This window comes from Colletotrichum paranaense, assembly GCF_030867605.1.
Source record: "Colletotrichum paranaense strain IMI 384185 chromosome Unknown Scaffold_3.1, whole genome shotgun sequence".
In the NCBI taxonomy this organism is placed as follows: Eukaryota; Fungi; Ascomycota; class Sordariomycetes; order Glomerellales; family Glomerellaceae; genus Colletotrichum; species Colletotrichum paranaense.
In genome coordinates, this window is record NW_026848961.1 from 2,579,275 (window position 1) to 2,595,560 (window position 16,286).

Genomic DNA, 16,286 nt, shown 5'->3' on the forward strand with positions numbered 1-16,286 from the left:
TTGTTCCGTGCTGCGAATGGCGTCTGCACCTAGTATACGCAGTGCCTGCGTCTGACCAGCTCTCTCTTTCTCTGACCCTCTCACGAAGCAAATCAAGAGAGCTCAAGTTCTTCAGGGGCGAGGCTCTTGAGCCTGTTGGCAACCCAACGTATCTACGGATATACAGGATATTTCAGAAATGTCAAGGGTTCGTATGATCCAGGTCCTGGAACTGGCATCACACCCGTCTGCATGATGGAATGGTGGAATGGCGGCACTCGGGGAGGCTTTCCCGGCGAATCTGACCTGGGTTTCTGGGGCCCGAGACAAGACAAGCCTTTTTGCCCCCCAGCGTGGTTTAGTGCTGATCTGCCCACCACTGTAGCATGCCATGGGTAGAGCCCATGAGGTGGTGGGCGGAGGAGCCAAGGATGGATTGAGTGGTTGAGTTGCTTGCCTGGATCGAAAGAAACCCCCAGCCATCAATGATCAAAGCAGGCAACACAGAAGCAAGCCTTGCGCCGTTGACCGGCCGGCAGTTGGATTCGGGGGCTTGGCCTCTTGGATGGATGGGCTTCCAAGAGGAGGGTTTGCTGTATTCGTACACAGGTCTTGCTGTATGGCCATGAACCGTGGGTAAGGATCCTCACCTCGGTGTCTTCCCGCTCAACGTTTTTATCAGATCCGATGGTAGGCGGATGATGGAGAGGCAAAAGGTAAGGTAACCTGGAAGATGGGACGGCTGGGGGTTGTATTGCCCGTTGCAATGATCAAGGGGCGGGCGGGCGCGTTGATGCTGCGCGTATTCGTTCTTTGCCCCCATCGATCGCGGATTTCCCTCCGTGAGTAAATTGGTCATCCATCGTGTTGGATCATGGAACCTGGGAACCGGTACCAGGTAATGGAACTGGTTCAAGACGTTCAAGACAAGGCCTGCTGTTTATGAAGCTGTTGATTCCAATATGAACTTTGGTTGCTCCATCTCATGACCTGGATTAGGTCGTCGGATACCTAGTGAACGGCGTTTCCCCTCTTTTCTTCGAGTGCCCTTGTTCATTTGTTGGAGAGAGAGAGAGAGAGAAAGAGAGCGAGACGTTCCGCCGTGTCGCTCCCGGCCAAGTCCCCCAGTCCCGGCCAGGCTGAGAGTCCCAAAGAGTTTCCCCCCCCATTCCCAATTCCCGCCGCGTTCCGCACGTTCTCTCCCTTTCCCTTTTGTTTCCCTCCTTATTCCCATCGCAATCTCCCCCCTTCGTTGTGTGTGACGCCGCCGCCGCCGCACCGCATTTCACACTGCCTCTATCACCTGTTTATTCCCAGCGCAACACCGCGCAAACACACACATCCCTCCGGCCTTTTTGAGCACCGGCGACACCGACACCGACACGGATCAAATCACTATACTCTTCCCGGGAAACTTTGCGCAAAGCCCGCCGGCCGCCGCGCCGAGTTGTTGCTCATCCACTCCGTCTGTCCTCCGCTTCTTCAAATCTTGGCCTTTATTCCCGGCGGAAACGGAGGCACCGCATTGGAAAGCTCTCAACCAACCCGGCCGGTTGCGACGTCCGGGCAATCTAATTGTTCGAATCGGTCACCGTGTCTGATTATCCGATAAACTCTCCTACGACGCTCCGCCCGGACAGTCAATCGCCGGCTCAATTGAGCTTCTTTCGGTGAAGCATCGCCGTGGGCGTGCCGCCAGCGGGAACAAGCAGCGGGAATTGATTCGACTGCCTGTTCACTCATCTTCGCGGCGCCATTGACAGTCGGCATCAAATCGGTCTTGGCACCGGCCGCTCATCTAACAACGTAATTCAATCGTTGTTGATTCACACCTTCAATTCGTTCAATTGAGACGCGCGCAACGTTCCCACCGCCCGCCATGGCGCCCAAAAATCATCTCCCACATCCCCAGCCGCAACCCTTCACGCCGAGCTCGGCCTCAACAGCCTACGCATCGCCAGTACCAGAACATGGGCGTCTACCATCACTCACTCATCCACAAAACGGAGGAGCAGCAGCTGCCGCACTCTCACCGACGACATCAGCGGCATCGGGACCGTCGTACTCGACGCCCGTCGCGCGGCAACAAACGGCGACACCGAAAAGCTACGGCAACGGCAACGGCAACGGCAACGAAACTCATCACCAACATCCGGATGAGAGCGTCGACGGCAACTCGGCTAGCCCCGATGACGGCGGCGACAAGGGCCCTGCGAGGAAGAAGCAGAAGCGGAATAAGCCTACGTTGTCGTGCTTTGAGTGCGTTGAGCGCAAGACTAAGGTAGGTTTCATTCATTTTTGTATCTCACTGTCTGCCTTTTTGCTATCTGTGCTTCATGCCTTGTTCTTCTCGTTCCGTGTTTTCACCTCATCTGATTTCTTATCATTGCGTGCTTATTACCCCCACACTCAATCGTGTCGTTGGTTCGAGTGTACAATGCGACTAAAGTTCAATGTCATATCGAGAGGTCTTCTTGATCATTGGGCACATGATGCTACTTGCACGACGTTGGGGATACGATATTCGATGCTCTCAGGCTTGACACATGACATGCATGCGATGTAAACCACGTCGTATTAAGTGCTGTTGCTCTCAAAGTGAAAGCAGCCGGCCTGTCATATCCACCAAGTCAAGCCAAAAATCATGCTAACACGCACGCAGTGTGACCGAGGTCGACCCAACTGCCTAGCATGTATCAAACGCCAGACGGAATGCCAATATGCAGCCGTGGCCACGATCCTCGAGTAAGCACACTCACAGCCCTCGCGACTGTTGTCGAGACCTTCGGAACACAACTAACAAGAGAGCAGAGAAACGACAAGATCCCTCGCCAACGGCCGCCGCATGACAAAACCCCCGAAACCAAAAGGCCCAGGCGACATCTCCACCATCCCAAACGTAGCAGACAGAGGCCTCATCGAAGGCCGCGGCTTCACCTCCCGCGGCTCCGTCGGCTCCGTCGCCTTCTCCTCCTCCACGGGCCTCCTCTCCAACGTACCTTACTCCTTACCCACGGCCAGCAACGTCTTCGGCATCGGCTCCGAGCACCCCTTTGCAAACTACTGGACCTGCGAGGGCGGCCTGCCCGAGGTCATCTCCGTCCTTCCCGAGAAAGTCCAGGCCGACATCCTGCTGGCGCAGTACTTTGAGTGCGTCGACCCGGTCTACCCCATGATCCACCGGCAGACCTTTTACGCCGACTATGAGCACTTTTGGAGCCTCAGCGCCGAGGAGAAGAACCGCGTCGATGCGGCGTTTGTGGGGCTCATCTTTGTGATGCTCGCGCTGGGCACGCAGTTCGTGACGTCGAGTTCGCCAAACGATGCGAAGCAGACGGCGGAGTTTTACGCGTCGGCGAGTAACCAGGCGCTGCGCATGTTTTCGTACCTGAGTGCTGCTTCGTTGCGCTCTATCCAGTCCATGGTGTTGTAAGTGAGCCCCCTTTTCATGTCAAATCTGCGTGTAGCCATCTTGAGAAAAGTTGATACTGACTGGACCAGGCTGACGTACTTCCTGATCAACGACAATCACGCCTCGGACGGGTGGGCGTTTGCCGGCATACTCATCCGGCAGGCCTACGCAATGGGTCTACATCGTGACCCCAATATCGGTACGAACATTCAAATCACTACCAAAGAGCACCAAAACCTAACACCATCACAGTAACCCCCGACGCCCCCATCTTCGAAAAGCAACAACGCCGCAAACTCTGGCAAGCCGTCCTCCTCCAAGACACCTTCCTCACAGTCCTCCTCTCCCTCCCCCCGTCCGCAACCCACACCGACGTCTCCGTCGAAGACCTCGTCGACGACGGCTCCGCCATCGCCTCCTCGGACCCGACAGACATCGCCTACATCCGCGGCTCCTGGACCCTCGCCAACCTCGTCCAGGAAACAATCTGCTCCCCGCGCTCTCTGGACCTCCCCATCTGCGCCACCGTCCGCCACAAGTCCAAACTCATCGCCGACTTCCGCTGCGTCTACCGCTCTTTCCCGGACGTCTTCCGGTCCTGGGACGCCGAGAGCCTCGCGAGCCTCGCGCGGACGAATAAGCGCGTCGTGAGGCAGACGCTGTTCTTGACGAGCAATTATCACCACAACATTATGCTCGTGTACGCGTCCGAGAGCGCAGAGTGTCCTTCGAATACGCGGGGCACGCTGGAGGCGGCGCACGAGGCGATTACGTCGTTCTTTCTGCTGTTTGACATCTTTGAGCTCGAGGCGAGGGTGTGGTGGGTTTTCAACCACCGCGCGTTCCTCGAGGCGCTGTGTATCGGGAGCGTGCTGCGGGAGATAGGCAAGGACCCTGTCGCGGCAGAAGAGGCGGATCGGGATCCATTGTTCCAGAGGGCTAGGAGCGACATTGGTGAGTTGTTTTACCCCCCTTATTCTGTCTTTTCTCTCTTTTTCGTTTCCGTCATTCTGTGATTTGTGTTTTCTCACTCCCTGGCTTCATGTCCACTGTGTGCTAATCAACGTGATGCAGCAAAAATGATCAAGATCATGGTGTTGATGGGCGAGGGCGAGCAAGGGTCCGACGTAGCGCGGGCTCGTGTGCAAGTGTTGAAGGACCTCCTGCCACCCTTGTAAGACGTCGGTGCCGGTATGATTGCTTGTTCATGCTCTCTAGGTTATGGCGGGGTCTGTTCTACGGTTTTACCTGTCAATCTAGGGGGCAGAACCGCAGAGTTGCGATTGTTTCGCAGATCACTTGTTTCCCTGGTGGGGGGGGGGGGGGCGAAGGAGTCCGAGAGCCATGTTACATACATGCAACTCTTGTTGCGTAGTAGTTGACGCGTGGATGGGTGGGATTGTTGACTACACTTTTTGTTTCTTGGGTGGTCAGTGGTGTAAAGCTTCAGCCTCGAGGAGTTGCGTGGTCTTTGTCCATGCTTGTTTTGTTCTGTTTGTTGGTTCGTCTCGTACATCTCCCTTACCGGCCCTGCATGCGTATCCGTAGGTTAAACCAACCATTTGGCAGTCTACGGCGGGGCGAGAAGGGGGTTGGCCGGGGAGAACGGAGGAAGGGGGGCGTATCCGGCATATTCATCCATCTTTCGTAACATTACAAGATACGGACGGGTATTCCCACATTCGGGCGTTCTCACGGGACATGCTTGTAGGTTTACGTTGGAAAGAGACTACCTTAGTGTATTGCTTAATCATAGGCGAACGAGCCTTCTTTCCTCTTCATCAGGTTCTTCTCCTCCCCCTTCTCTCTGCATTTGGTCTGGTCTCTTTGAGCCCCCGAACTTTGTCGTACCACATGTTCCACGCCGTCGTCATTTAAAGGTGGATGGCCTCGTGGCCATTGATTCGGCTATCAATCGCGCAGGACCCGCGCGCCCACGGCGGCAACGAGGACGGACAGTCTGTGACATGCCAAAATGGGTCGGCTGTAATGCGCATGGCCACCCATTTCCGTCCGTTCTACTGCGTAGGTGGCATGGGTGCAAATAGTTCCACCCGATCGTGGACCGAGGGACCGAAAATAATCAAACAACCCCAAGGCAAAGGACCAGAAGCGGCGTGGCCGTCCAGGAAGTCGGGAAGCAAAACTGCGCGTCCAGCAGAGGTGCAGCGCAGCAGTGCCGGATTCCCATGAGTTCATCATTTCATCGCCTCGACGGTGGAGACCCCGTCGCCTCGGAAGACTAGCGCCGCCCCCCACGTTCCGGTGCTTAGCCCGTGGTTCAGGATCCACCCGACACTGCGGTTTGCACAACAGTGAGAACAGCAGGGACCAACAGCAGAGGCCAGTCTCACAGCAAACGGGACACTGCAGCAGTCTCTGCACATTCTGATAGTCTAGGAGTCTAGCTGCAGTGTATCCGTACTACGTAGTCAGCAGGGCGGCAACACCATATACTAATACTACCTTTCTTGGTACTAGTGTTGGTTTTGTGTTCGGTCGAGAAGAAACAGGAGCAGAAATAATTCCCAGGGCCATCGCATCAACCCCACCAGTCCGGTGCTTAGCTAACATGCGCTGGTTCCCATTGGCTATTGGAGAAAGTGGATCCCGGCGCGGGACTGGCAGTTCGGAGTGCACGAGCCAAGCAGTAAGTACGTACCTGACCAAATTCGAGGGACTCGTCAGCTCATCGACGCTGATTGGCCACCACCGGTCCAGCGGCGCCGAGAGGATTGCGCAGCTCACGCAGCCCCAATCTACGCAGCGCAGGTTGGCAGGTGCGAGTGTCCCTGAATGTGCCCACTTGCCTCCTTTGCTCTCAGTGTGAGCCTACATTGGGGAAGGAAGGGACTGCGCGTCCCTCGACACTGCCTCTCTCCTTCCCTGGGTGTGTTTGTTTCCATCTTTTGCCATCCTTCAAGTTTCACTCTTTCTCTTTTCTCATTCCGTCCTCACCAAATCTCAGTTCATCACTTTTCACTCTCCGTGGAAAGTGTGAATACCTTCCATTCGTTCTTTTTTTCCATAATTGTTTCGTTTTCACTAAGGAGGGGGTTTTGTAAGTGGGGTGTGAGAGAGTGAGACATCATCGACGGTGTAAGACGACTGGACTAGCAACAAATAAGTTGGCACACCGAACCAACGCACACCACCAGCCAATACACGACTCGACGACTTCCATATCTACTACGTACACCTACCCAGGCAGCCATTTATCACCTTACCCTACCGTCCACTCTTCGCCATTCCTTCACCCTTCACTCCTCGTCAACCCGGCCTACCCTAACTCAACTCAACGCATCACAACAACAAAAGGACGACTGACGACAAGGACCCATTTAGTCCAGGCAGAGGGATTTCTCAAATACGAACATTTGGGGATTTGTAACCTACTTGGACAAGCAAGGGGTTGACGACCGTTGAGTCTCAACGAGGGTAAACCTCACATCCCATCCAACAACCAAACATCCCCCAAACCGCCCATCATGCGTGGCTTGGCGCAGGCTCTCCTGCTCGCGCCGGCCCTCGTCGGCGCTGCTCCGTCCAAGATTGGTATGGAAAAGGCCACCGGTATGTATTCTCCTCTCACCTCCCATTCCGCAGTCTCATCGTCATTTCATCATGACTAATATCTTCCAGATGCCTCACCATCAACCTTTGTCACCTTTGATATCCCACCGGGCTTCAACGAGGACCAGACCAAGCCCTACGTTGGTTCAACCCCTGCTCATCCAAAGCATCTCAAACCTAACACATCACAGACCCTCCACTTGGAAGTCCTCGAGGCCCCTTCCCCGTGCGCCTACCCCAACATCAAGATAAATGACAACGCCCTCTCCCAGGGCGGTCACACTCTCGGCCGCGGCACCTTTGCCGGCGACCACGACGGGTCGACCTTCATCGCCTCCTGGTCCGCAACCTGCGCCGGCGACGAGCAGCTCCTCCGCTTCACCCTCGAGTCCCTATCCGGCCGCACCCTCGCCTCCGATCTCGCCTTCGTTGCTCGCTTCCGCCAGACCGCACCCGCCGCCATCATCGAGGTCGCCGGCAACGTTCGCACTTCGGACGTCCACCCGCCTCCGCCCTCCCAGACGCTCCCCGAGTTCGAGGGACACCCTCCCCGCCCGGGCGACGACGAGGATGGACTCCTCGAAGATCCTCCTTTCCCCCCGCCGCCTCACCACCATGTTGGCAACCACCCGGACAACCACCCCGGCGAGCAGGGACAGCGTCCTCCTCACCATCGCCCCGGCCACGACGATGACGGCGACCACCGCCGCCCTCACCACCCCGAGGAGCACCCCGAGCTCGATGAGAAGGTCCTGGCGGAGCTTGACGACCTCGAGTGCATGCGCCATCAGCTCCACGCCTTGAAGCACGCCATCCACGAGAAGGAATCCCGCCTCGCCCAAGAACACGGCATCTTCCCTCCCAGCCACCGCGGCTTCCGCTCCTGCGACTCCTTGAAGTGCGTAATCGACACCCTCATGCACCGCGTCCGCGGAGGTGGTGGCCCCGGCTTCCACGGCAAGGGCCGTCACCCCGGAGGCAGAAGAGAAGGCCACCACCACGACCGTCGTCCCCACGGTCCTCCCCCTTCGTGCCCAGGCTTCCCCTTCCCCGGACACGGCGGCAACCACACCAAGGGAAACCACACCGAGCCCCCGCCACCTGGTCCCCCTCCTCCAGGCTTCTGCCACTGCCTGCCGCCTCCTCCCGAGGGTCCTCCCGATGGACCCCCTGAGGATGCCCCTGAGCCTCCCCCGAGAGGACCTCACCACGGCCCTCCTCCCCCGCCGTTCGACGAGCCTCCTCATGGACCTCCTCACGACCACCACGGCCCACCGCCGCCTCCTCCCCCTCCTCCCTTTGACGGACCTCACGGACACCACGGCGGTCCTCCTCCTCCTCCCCCGCCTCCTCATGATGGCCCCGGTTCCCACGGTCACCACGGCCCTCCTCCTCCTCCCTTCGATGGCCCTCACCACGGCGGTCCTCCCGGTCCCCCGGGCCCTCCGCCCCCGGGACCCCCTCCCGACTTTGAGCATGAGCACCCCCTTGACCACGAAGGCGACCACCGCGGCCCTCACGGTCACCACGGCGTAAGTCCATCCCCCTTTCTCCCCTCTTCACAAGACCAGCAAAGATTAACACTCCCGACAGCCCCCGGGATTTCCCCCTCCTCCCCCAGGCCCTCACGGCGGCCCTCACGGCGGCCCGCACGGAGGCCCTCATGGACCCCCTCACCTCCCCCTCCCGGCCAAAATCTCCGTCGCGGTCCTCCTCTTCATCGGAATCCTGGCCCTCCTCCGCGCCGGCATCCTCTCCCGCTCCTCCTCCTCTAGATCCTCCCGCCACAGCGGCGAGTCCCGCGCAGAGCGCCGCGAACGCAAAAACTCCCGCCGCGCCCTCCGCCGCGACTACCGCGAAGCCCGCAAGGAAGCCTTCAAGGCCACCCTCACAGACTTCTGGTCCCGCATGTTCACCACCGCCGGCACCACGGCAGGAGACGAGGAGAAGCAGGCGTTCATGAACAGCCGACCCTCCATTTCCGAGTCCGAGAGGGACTTTGAGACGATGGAGAGCATGACGGATGAGATTACCGAGTTCCGTAACGCTGCTACCCTTGTTTCGGAGATGGTTGCTGCTGAGGAGCGGAGGCAGAGGATGAGGGAGCAGGAGCAGCAGCAGCAGCAGCAGCAGCAGCAACAGCAACAGCAGCAGATGCCGTGCCAGCACCAGCACCACCTCATGCCCTCCCACTTCCAGCGCCCCGCCATCATCACCCCTCCCTCCCCAACGACTGCGTTCGCAGAGTACATGGGTGACGACGTGCTCCCCGCCTACGACGAGCACGCCGCGCCGTCGGTGATCGTCTCGGACGGATTCAGCAGCTACACGCCCGGGTCCAGCGACTATACCCCCAGCGCGGGGTCGGATACGGCGTCCAACATTGATGATGTCCTGGGAGAGACCAAGAACTAGACTCCTATAAAGTAGTCTTGTTTTTTTTTTTTCCGAGCATGTAGAGAAGGAGAGGGGATGTATATGGAGTGCAGTGAAAAGAGAGTCGGTTTTTTGAGTATAAAACATTGATATTTAGTAGAGATATCCCGCATCTATATCACATCTATTTTTTTTCTCTCTTACGCATTTTTATTTGTGTTTTTTTGCTATGTATATATATATTATCTAGGTGGTCGGCGTTTGTTGGCCTGCGGGCGAAACAGGAGCAGTGTCGTGGATTGTTTGGGTGTCGATATAGATACTCATGGCCATTAAGAGGTGAAAAGATAATCACGATTAGTAAGAACTGATTCAAACACATCAAGTATCCGACTAAGAGTGCAAAGTAAAGCAATCATCAGTGAGCGAAATCCATGCCGTCATCCCAAAGTCCGTGGCCGTTGAAAATTGCTGGTGATAAAGAGGGAGAAGGGAACCGAGAGGTTTCGCGTGTATGGTTAGTGGATACAAATGCATTAGATGCGCAATCTACGGGTGAGTGTGGAAGTTGTTGTGACTATGATGTTCGTTCTGCCTTGTTCGACATCTATGATAGGCACATTATGAACATTTTTTACTGTCCATCCCGGAGAGGTATTTGGCAACATGGTAGTATTTCTGGGTCTTGTGCCCACGTCAACCAAAGATGAACTCCCGGTAGTTCTTCCCTATGCGTTCCACCCCCTCTTGTAATGTCCACTTCTTAATCTCGCACACCTTTCTGTACATCTCCTCTAGCCTGGCATCCATCTCTTCACCGGCGATGTGTAGGTCACTCTCAACCAGAATGCTATTATCGGGACACGCTTGGAGAACCTCAGCAATCTTGTCAGCACCAGCTTTGGTGCCCATATTGATGGCCGAAGAAAAGGAAAAGAACATGCGTGCGGGTATGGCTGGGTTAGTATACTGCTTCAGCATCTCAGCAGGTCCAGAGTACGAATGGAGGCATATCCGCGGCGGATACGGCTTTCGCGGGATATCTTTCCTTCCAAACTCATCCTCTTCAAACTCGTCCTCGGAATCAAAGTCCTCGGCTCCTTCGGCAACGAGGCGACGCTTCTTCTTGCTGACGACCTCCTTCTCGTGACCCTTCCACAGCGAAGAGAGGGTATCATGGAGAACACCGTGGGCTTGGACGCCGTGGACACTCACAGGACGGCCAAGCTCACCGGCGAGGGCCAGCTGAGCTTTCAGCACGGCAACCTGGTGGGGCATCTTGACATGTTGAGGCGCCAAACGACGCCCCTCGCGACCACCTGGGGTAAGGGCCTGGTCACGAGAGGACTCGTCGGCGTCCGTTCGTCCTTGGGGCAGGCGAAAGGCCTTGTCGAGACCAACCTCGCCGACTAGAGCCAGGGGATGATGTTGGAGACGGGCCCGGGTATCGGCTAAAAAGGCGGACAAAGAACGCGGGGTGGGCAGGGCGTCGAGAAAGTCGGGGTCTTCAGGGGTGGGGGCTAGCACGGCCTGGTAATGGCGCTTCTTTGCGTCTGGCTGGCCCTCATGGTACGTCCTCTCAGTCTCGGGCACGGTGTCATCGAACAGCTGGTAGGAGAACCACGGATGCCAGCCGAAGGAGGGAATCAGATGGCCCTGAGACAGCTTGTACTTTGATTGCACACCGTGGGACGCAGCAACCTCAGCAACGAGGGCCTGGTCTTGGCTCCGGGTGGCCATGACGGTTAGGGTCGAGGCGCGCATACTAGGTATAGCCTCGATGGTGGACATGGTGTCCGTGGGGTGGCAATGAGCATCGTAAATGCCAGATTCCCAGGGGAAGGGGTCTGATGAAGTCGAGACAGAGGTGACGACAGTGGAGCGGGTAAGCTCATCACCGTCGTGTTGGCCACACATAGCGGTGTTTGACTGGCGGATGGTCGGTGCTTGGCCTGGCCTCGAGCTGGTGGTGTATCCGTACTGCGTTGAGCTTTACGGGCAAGCGGGAATGACGGTGATCGCCTGGCCTCAAACAGAAAGAGACGGCTGTGGCTCAAAGGAGAGGTATAACACGATAGGTAGATGGTTTGACTATCGCTACCTCCAACCGGTGAACTGCACCCCGGAACCTTCCACTATCTTTGGCCGTCTTGCAAACGCAAATGAGTGGCCAGGAACGGGACGACTGGAACTATGGGATTGGGTGACGGTTGCAAGCAGGGACCGCGGTGCGCTGGGACGGTCTTGGACGGCGGCGGAGGGGTTGCGAATACGACGGCGTGGACGAATACCTCGAAGCACGTTCAGGGCGTAGGGGAGACGGCGATGGTGTAAAGAGAACGCTGACCGAGGTGCCGGAGATGGATACCCGTCAACTGAGAAGTGCAAAGAGCCGCAGAGAGGCTGTCACACTGGCGCAAAAGTGATGATGTGCGGTGATGCGATATTTTTGGAGTGGAGCATCTCGATGTTATCGACATCAAAGGGCGCGATGATGCTGTGGCAGTGACAAGCAGAAACGCGGGGCAGCAGCCTCTGAGCCTCTGAGAGCAGGCAGATCTGGAACGAGCAATTAGTGGGGCTACTGTGGAATGATGTCAAGGGCAGGAGCGACTCGATGGAACATAGGCTCTGCGACTTCCATTTCCATTTCCATTCTCATTTCCATTTCTATTGGATCACTTGAAGTTTGGAAGGAACGACGGGAAATGGACGGGGACGGCCGGGGGAAGGAAGGGACCGGGAGGGGGCGGGACTGGCAAGTACCTCCATGTGTGACACGGAAAGAGCGCGGATGGACAGGAAGGAGCTTAGTATGGAAGGCAGGAAGGAGACACTCGAGACCCTTGCTGCGTCGAGCTTCCCAAATCCCAAGGCGCCTCATCATCATCCTCTGCCTCCTCTTCATCCTCTTCGTTGCCTCATCCAAACTTTTTTCTAAATCGGAAGAAGAGCGTCACTGCCACCGTGGTATCTTGCAAAGATGCCCTACCATGGAATCAGGCCCCAGTCTCTGTGTCGTCTCTCGAAAGTCACGCCGCAGCCAAACACCACGTCGGTCGGTATCTTCGGCGTGTAGCGCATGCACCAGCTGCAGAAACGCACAACACAGACACAGCCACCCTACAACGACGACACATTCGATGCCCGTCGAATCCTCACCGGCAAACCCCAAGCTGGCGAATCACATAGAACCAATACATACGTGACCAGTCCAGGCCGCACCCTCCAATACACCTCCACAGCTTCCTATCGCCAGAGAGACCCCAAAGTCCCATCGCCCGCTTGTCAGTCTATCGGGTCTAGGGCTGCGTCTAGGTCTGCACCTAGGACAATAAGAACTCTACCGGTTGCATCGCCGTGCCTCGACCCCTCCGCAGTCTGCGCTCGTTGGCCGTCGCAAGCTTGTTCGGGGAGCTTTGGCTTCTGACGATCACCATGCCTGTTTTTGCTGTGGCGTCTGCCTTTATACCAATGGCGCTGGCTAACAACCACACAAGGGAAGCATGGGCCATGGGAACCTTGCAAAGAATGCTACAGACCACGGAGTACACTGACACTTCTTTCCCCAAGACAACCGCCAATGGTCGTCCTGGTCTGGTCTGGGGTCGATGGAGTTGACACCGACTGCACAACCAAGACATCCCACATGCACCCCGGGATTTTCATCCAGCTATCCGGGCTGTGACTGGAGAAAATCAACTGCTCGATGTTGATATCGCGGGGAAATCAAGACCATCTTGCCCGCCCGTCCAGGGCCAACCCGGTGCGGCAGACGGCAGTCATGGTCATGGCTCGTCTCCCAAAGTTCGCCATGCCGAGCGTTTCGCCCTTGCGAGGGATCTTCGCCATGTCGGCCTACCGTTGACAAGATCGGTCCAATCTTTGCGGCTCACACACCACCGTGGTCTGCTGCATACATAGAGAACGCTAAATCATTACACACATAATTAACGTTACCTCGACGGTACGCAAAAGCTACATTTCTCGAGCCATCCTGCCCCTCTTTGCCCGTTGCTCGTCGCTGTCGAGCTCTGACTGGCAACGTTCGTGTGTTCTGGACTTGCGGGGTCTACAGTTCGGGATGCCTACGGTACTCTCCCCTGCACTTTCCCCAGACCTTCCATACAACGCTGACCCTGACCCTGGCACGCCTTGAGTATGGAAATGCGGAGACGCGGCGATCGGTTTCGGACAACAAGCGGACTCATCTCACCGAAACGAACCTCTTATCTCTTTGCCTACCAACCACATGGTGGACTTGCATTTGTCTTTACCAACCAATGTCTTGTCTGGCGACGCTGATAGCGGCATGATACCTATTCGTACACACACACACACACACACACACACACACACACACACACACACACACACACACACAATGTCTGCCCATCCCAAGTCCGGAACGCACGTTTGCTGTCTTTCGTCACTCTCCCATGAACACCAGGGCGCATTACTTGGGCAATAGCTCGCAGGCAAAGGATTCCGACCTCCGGAGGCGCATAAGTCAAGACGCTGATTCACCCGGCAAACTCTGTTTTCCGCTTCCTCCCCACAGCCGTTTCTGTCAGTCAGAAACACGTCGCTCTTCACATGGAAAAAAGACACCGTCCAGGAACTGCAAACTCTGTTCCCTCATCCGTCGTCCCAGCGGGGTTTGATTTGAACAACATTCAATATTGGATGGCCTGAAGTATCCAGGCGTGCCAGGCTCGGAAAACGATGACCCTGTGGAATACGAAAGAGAGCCCACAGGCCCTACGACGACAAAGTAGGTGTTGCTCAAATTCTCTCCTTGCCGAAGCCCCCGTACATGGCGGGCAGAAAAACTCTCCTGGCAAACGAAAGCTCGAGCACATAGTCAAGATCACCACAAAATCTACTCGCATTCCATCATCAGCCAAGTCACTGGCAATAGGTGTAGCCTCCCCTCGAGACCCTGTAGCTTGTGATAGTGCAGCTTTCGGCTTCTCCAGTTTTTTCTTTCACTCTGATAAGGTAGCGTTACACTGCATCGAACGCCCCCTCGGACAAGAAGGGCTAGGAGACCAAGGACAAGGGCAGAAGAAGACAAGGGCGGTGCTAGTGCTTTGCCGCTAGCTTCCGGCATGTGAAAGAGACCAAACAAAGTCTCGATCCGACAGCGACTGCACCCCTACTCTGTACGGAGTGCTGCGTACTCTTTTCGCTTTCTCTCCGGTGTGGTTCAGACCCCCCTCCGTACTGCCACACCCCAGAGAGCCACCAATCTCTAGGTTTGAAGGCTCGCTCCGGGTCCCCTTCGTCTCATCCCAATCCTTTTGAGCATACCTCTCCCGTCCGCCATGTCTCTGAAGTTTTGACTTTAGGTGTGCACCAAATCTTCCTACACAATACCTGACATTCCGTTGCCGCATCATACAAAACCGCCAGGTTTCCATCCACACGACTTTTCCTGTTTTTTCCCCCGTTTCTGTTTCCAAGTGTTGAGGGAGCGGGAACCGTCGACAGTGGGCTGGGTATTACAACGTTATCGAACGATCGGACCGCCGACCGAACGACAGTGACCGGATCGTACGACTCAGTCACCGGGACTTACTGGTCACACCCGGAGCCACCCTCTTGCTTCACCGAGAGATAAACCACGCACCGGCCAATTTTGAGGAAGCTGAGGAGATGTTGTGAACGAGGGGCTCATCGAGATATCGATCATCACGACTCCAAATCAAACGGCTTTTGCGTCTACCAATCGCAGCCATGGCTCTCATCAACCCCGTATACGCCATCATTGTCCCCTTCCTCTTTCTCTTCACCATCCCGCTAGCGATATTTGCCGGGATTACGACAACACTCGCCTTCACTGTGCTCATATTCCGAGTCATTCTCGTCTACTTTGATCTCGCGATATCTCTGCTCCCGTCGTACATTACCGGTCGTCCTAGGTATCTTTCTTATGCCTCCAAGGCACCGGGGTCCGGTAGTCCGTCACCGTCGCTAACGCCCACACGGCGTTCCGCCTCGCGTCGCGCAAGACGACCGTCCTCTGCCTCCGCCGTCTCCGTCGGCACAATAACACCCATCTCGGAATCAGGAGGCATCGGCTTATTCCCATCTGTCGGTATCGATCGGGATTATGAGGGTTTAGGTGGCTGGCGCCTAGGAAACGGAAACGACGATGAGTTGTGGATGACCATCAATTCACGTCTCGAGTTGCCCGATCGCCAGTATCAACGACATCACCACAGAAGCCCCAGCGGTGGACCTACCACTCCAGGTGGCGGCGATGGCTACCTCATGATGAAGGGAGGTCGCAACCGGAGCCCGGAAAGCAACCGAGGCGGGTATACTGCTATTGTGTCGCCCAACAGCTCAAGAGCACGGACACCAACCAACACGCACATTGCCTTTACAGCACTTGATGGTGTCGATGGCGACTACTTTCCATCACTATCCACCAAGTCGGTGAGAAAGGTTGCCGTGGCGTGAGAGAAACGATTGCTACTGGTGTGCCGGTGGATGACGAAAAGTTATCATTAATGGATGCGGAAAGAGAAAATCATGGTTCTTATCTCGACTCCCTCGCCACGAAGTTGACGAGAAAAGTATGCCCTCGAGAGTGGGTGGTGTAAGAGAGTTGTGTGGATCATTTTCCTTTGTCTACAGCCGGGATACAGGGCATGAATCAAGTCCCTGGGCCGGGCAATGGTAGGAAGGTCAGGTAGAATCGGGATATCCTCCATGAAGGACAGTCTCAGGCAAGGAATGGGAATATTGGCCCGGCGAGGCTATCTAGGGACAGGATTAAGGACAGGAACTGGGAGTCTGTAGGCGTTTGGCTGTATCACTCTCAACAACAGTCCAGACGGACGATCATTGAATCAACAATGAAGAAACCATCAATTTGAATGCGGCCCTCCGCTGTTGAAGAAACTGGATTTCATGTTCATATTTCATGTGAGTGACG

At 56.2% G+C, this 16,286-nt stretch overlaps 6 protein-coding genes across 6 annotated transcripts; 4 read left to right on the top strand and 2 right to left on the bottom strand.

Moving 5' to 3' along the window:
• Nucleotides 1–337: 337 nt before the first annotated feature.
• Nucleotides 338–838, bottom strand: CPAR01_04439 (uncharacterized protein; the record flags this gene model as incomplete). Its single annotated transcript, XM_060488720.1, has 2 exons — nt 338–572; nt 630–838. The coding sequence occupies 2 exons, from the start codon at nt 836–838 to the stop codon at nt 338–340; spliced, it is 444 nt and encodes a 147-aa protein (XP_060352926.1).
• A 1,020-nt stretch (nt 839–1,858) lies between these two features.
• Nucleotides 1,859–4,569, top strand: CPAR01_04440 (fungal specific transcription factor; the record flags this gene model as incomplete). The annotated part of the gene is made up of 6 exons (XM_060488721.1): nt 1,859–2,260; nt 2,642–2,724; nt 2,791–3,408; nt 3,481–3,590; nt 3,644–4,345; nt 4,466–4,569. The coding sequence occupies 6 exons, from the start codon at nt 1,859–1,861 to the stop codon at nt 4,567–4,569; spliced, it is 2,019 nt and encodes a 672-aa protein (XP_060352927.1).
• Nucleotides 4,570–5,275: 706 nt separating this feature from the next.
• On the top strand, nt 5,276–5,584 carry CPAR01_04441 (uncharacterized protein; the record flags this gene model as incomplete). Its single annotated transcript, XM_060488722.1, has 1 exon — nt 5,276–5,584. One exon carries the CDS (start codon nt 5,276–5,278, stop codon nt 5,582–5,584), a length of 309 nt encoding a protein of 102 aa, XP_060352928.1.
• Nucleotides 5,585–6,879: 1,295 nt separating this feature from the next.
• CPAR01_04442 (uncharacterized protein) lies at nt 6,880–9,379 on the top strand (the record flags this gene model as incomplete). The annotated part of the gene is made up of 3 exons (XM_060488723.1): nt 6,880–6,964; nt 7,034–8,496; nt 8,558–9,379. 3 exons carry the CDS (start codon nt 6,880–6,882, stop codon nt 9,377–9,379), a joined length of 2,370 nt encoding a protein of 789 aa, XP_060352929.1.
• A 657-nt stretch (nt 9,380–10,036) lies between these two features.
• On the bottom strand, nt 10,037–11,257 carry CPAR01_04443 (uncharacterized protein; the record flags this gene model as incomplete). The annotated part of the gene is made up of 1 exon (XM_060488724.1): nt 10,037–11,257. One exon carries the CDS (start codon nt 11,255–11,257, stop codon nt 10,037–10,039), a length of 1,221 nt encoding a protein of 406 aa, XP_060352930.1.
• A 3,822-nt stretch (nt 11,258–15,079) lies between these two features.
• CPAR01_04444 (uncharacterized protein) lies at nt 15,080–15,808 on the top strand (the record flags this gene model as incomplete). The annotated part of the gene is made up of 1 exon (XM_060488725.1): nt 15,080–15,808. One exon carries the CDS (start codon nt 15,080–15,082, stop codon nt 15,806–15,808), a length of 729 nt encoding a protein of 242 aa, XP_060352931.1.
• Nucleotides 15,809–16,286: the final 478 nt, after the last annotated feature.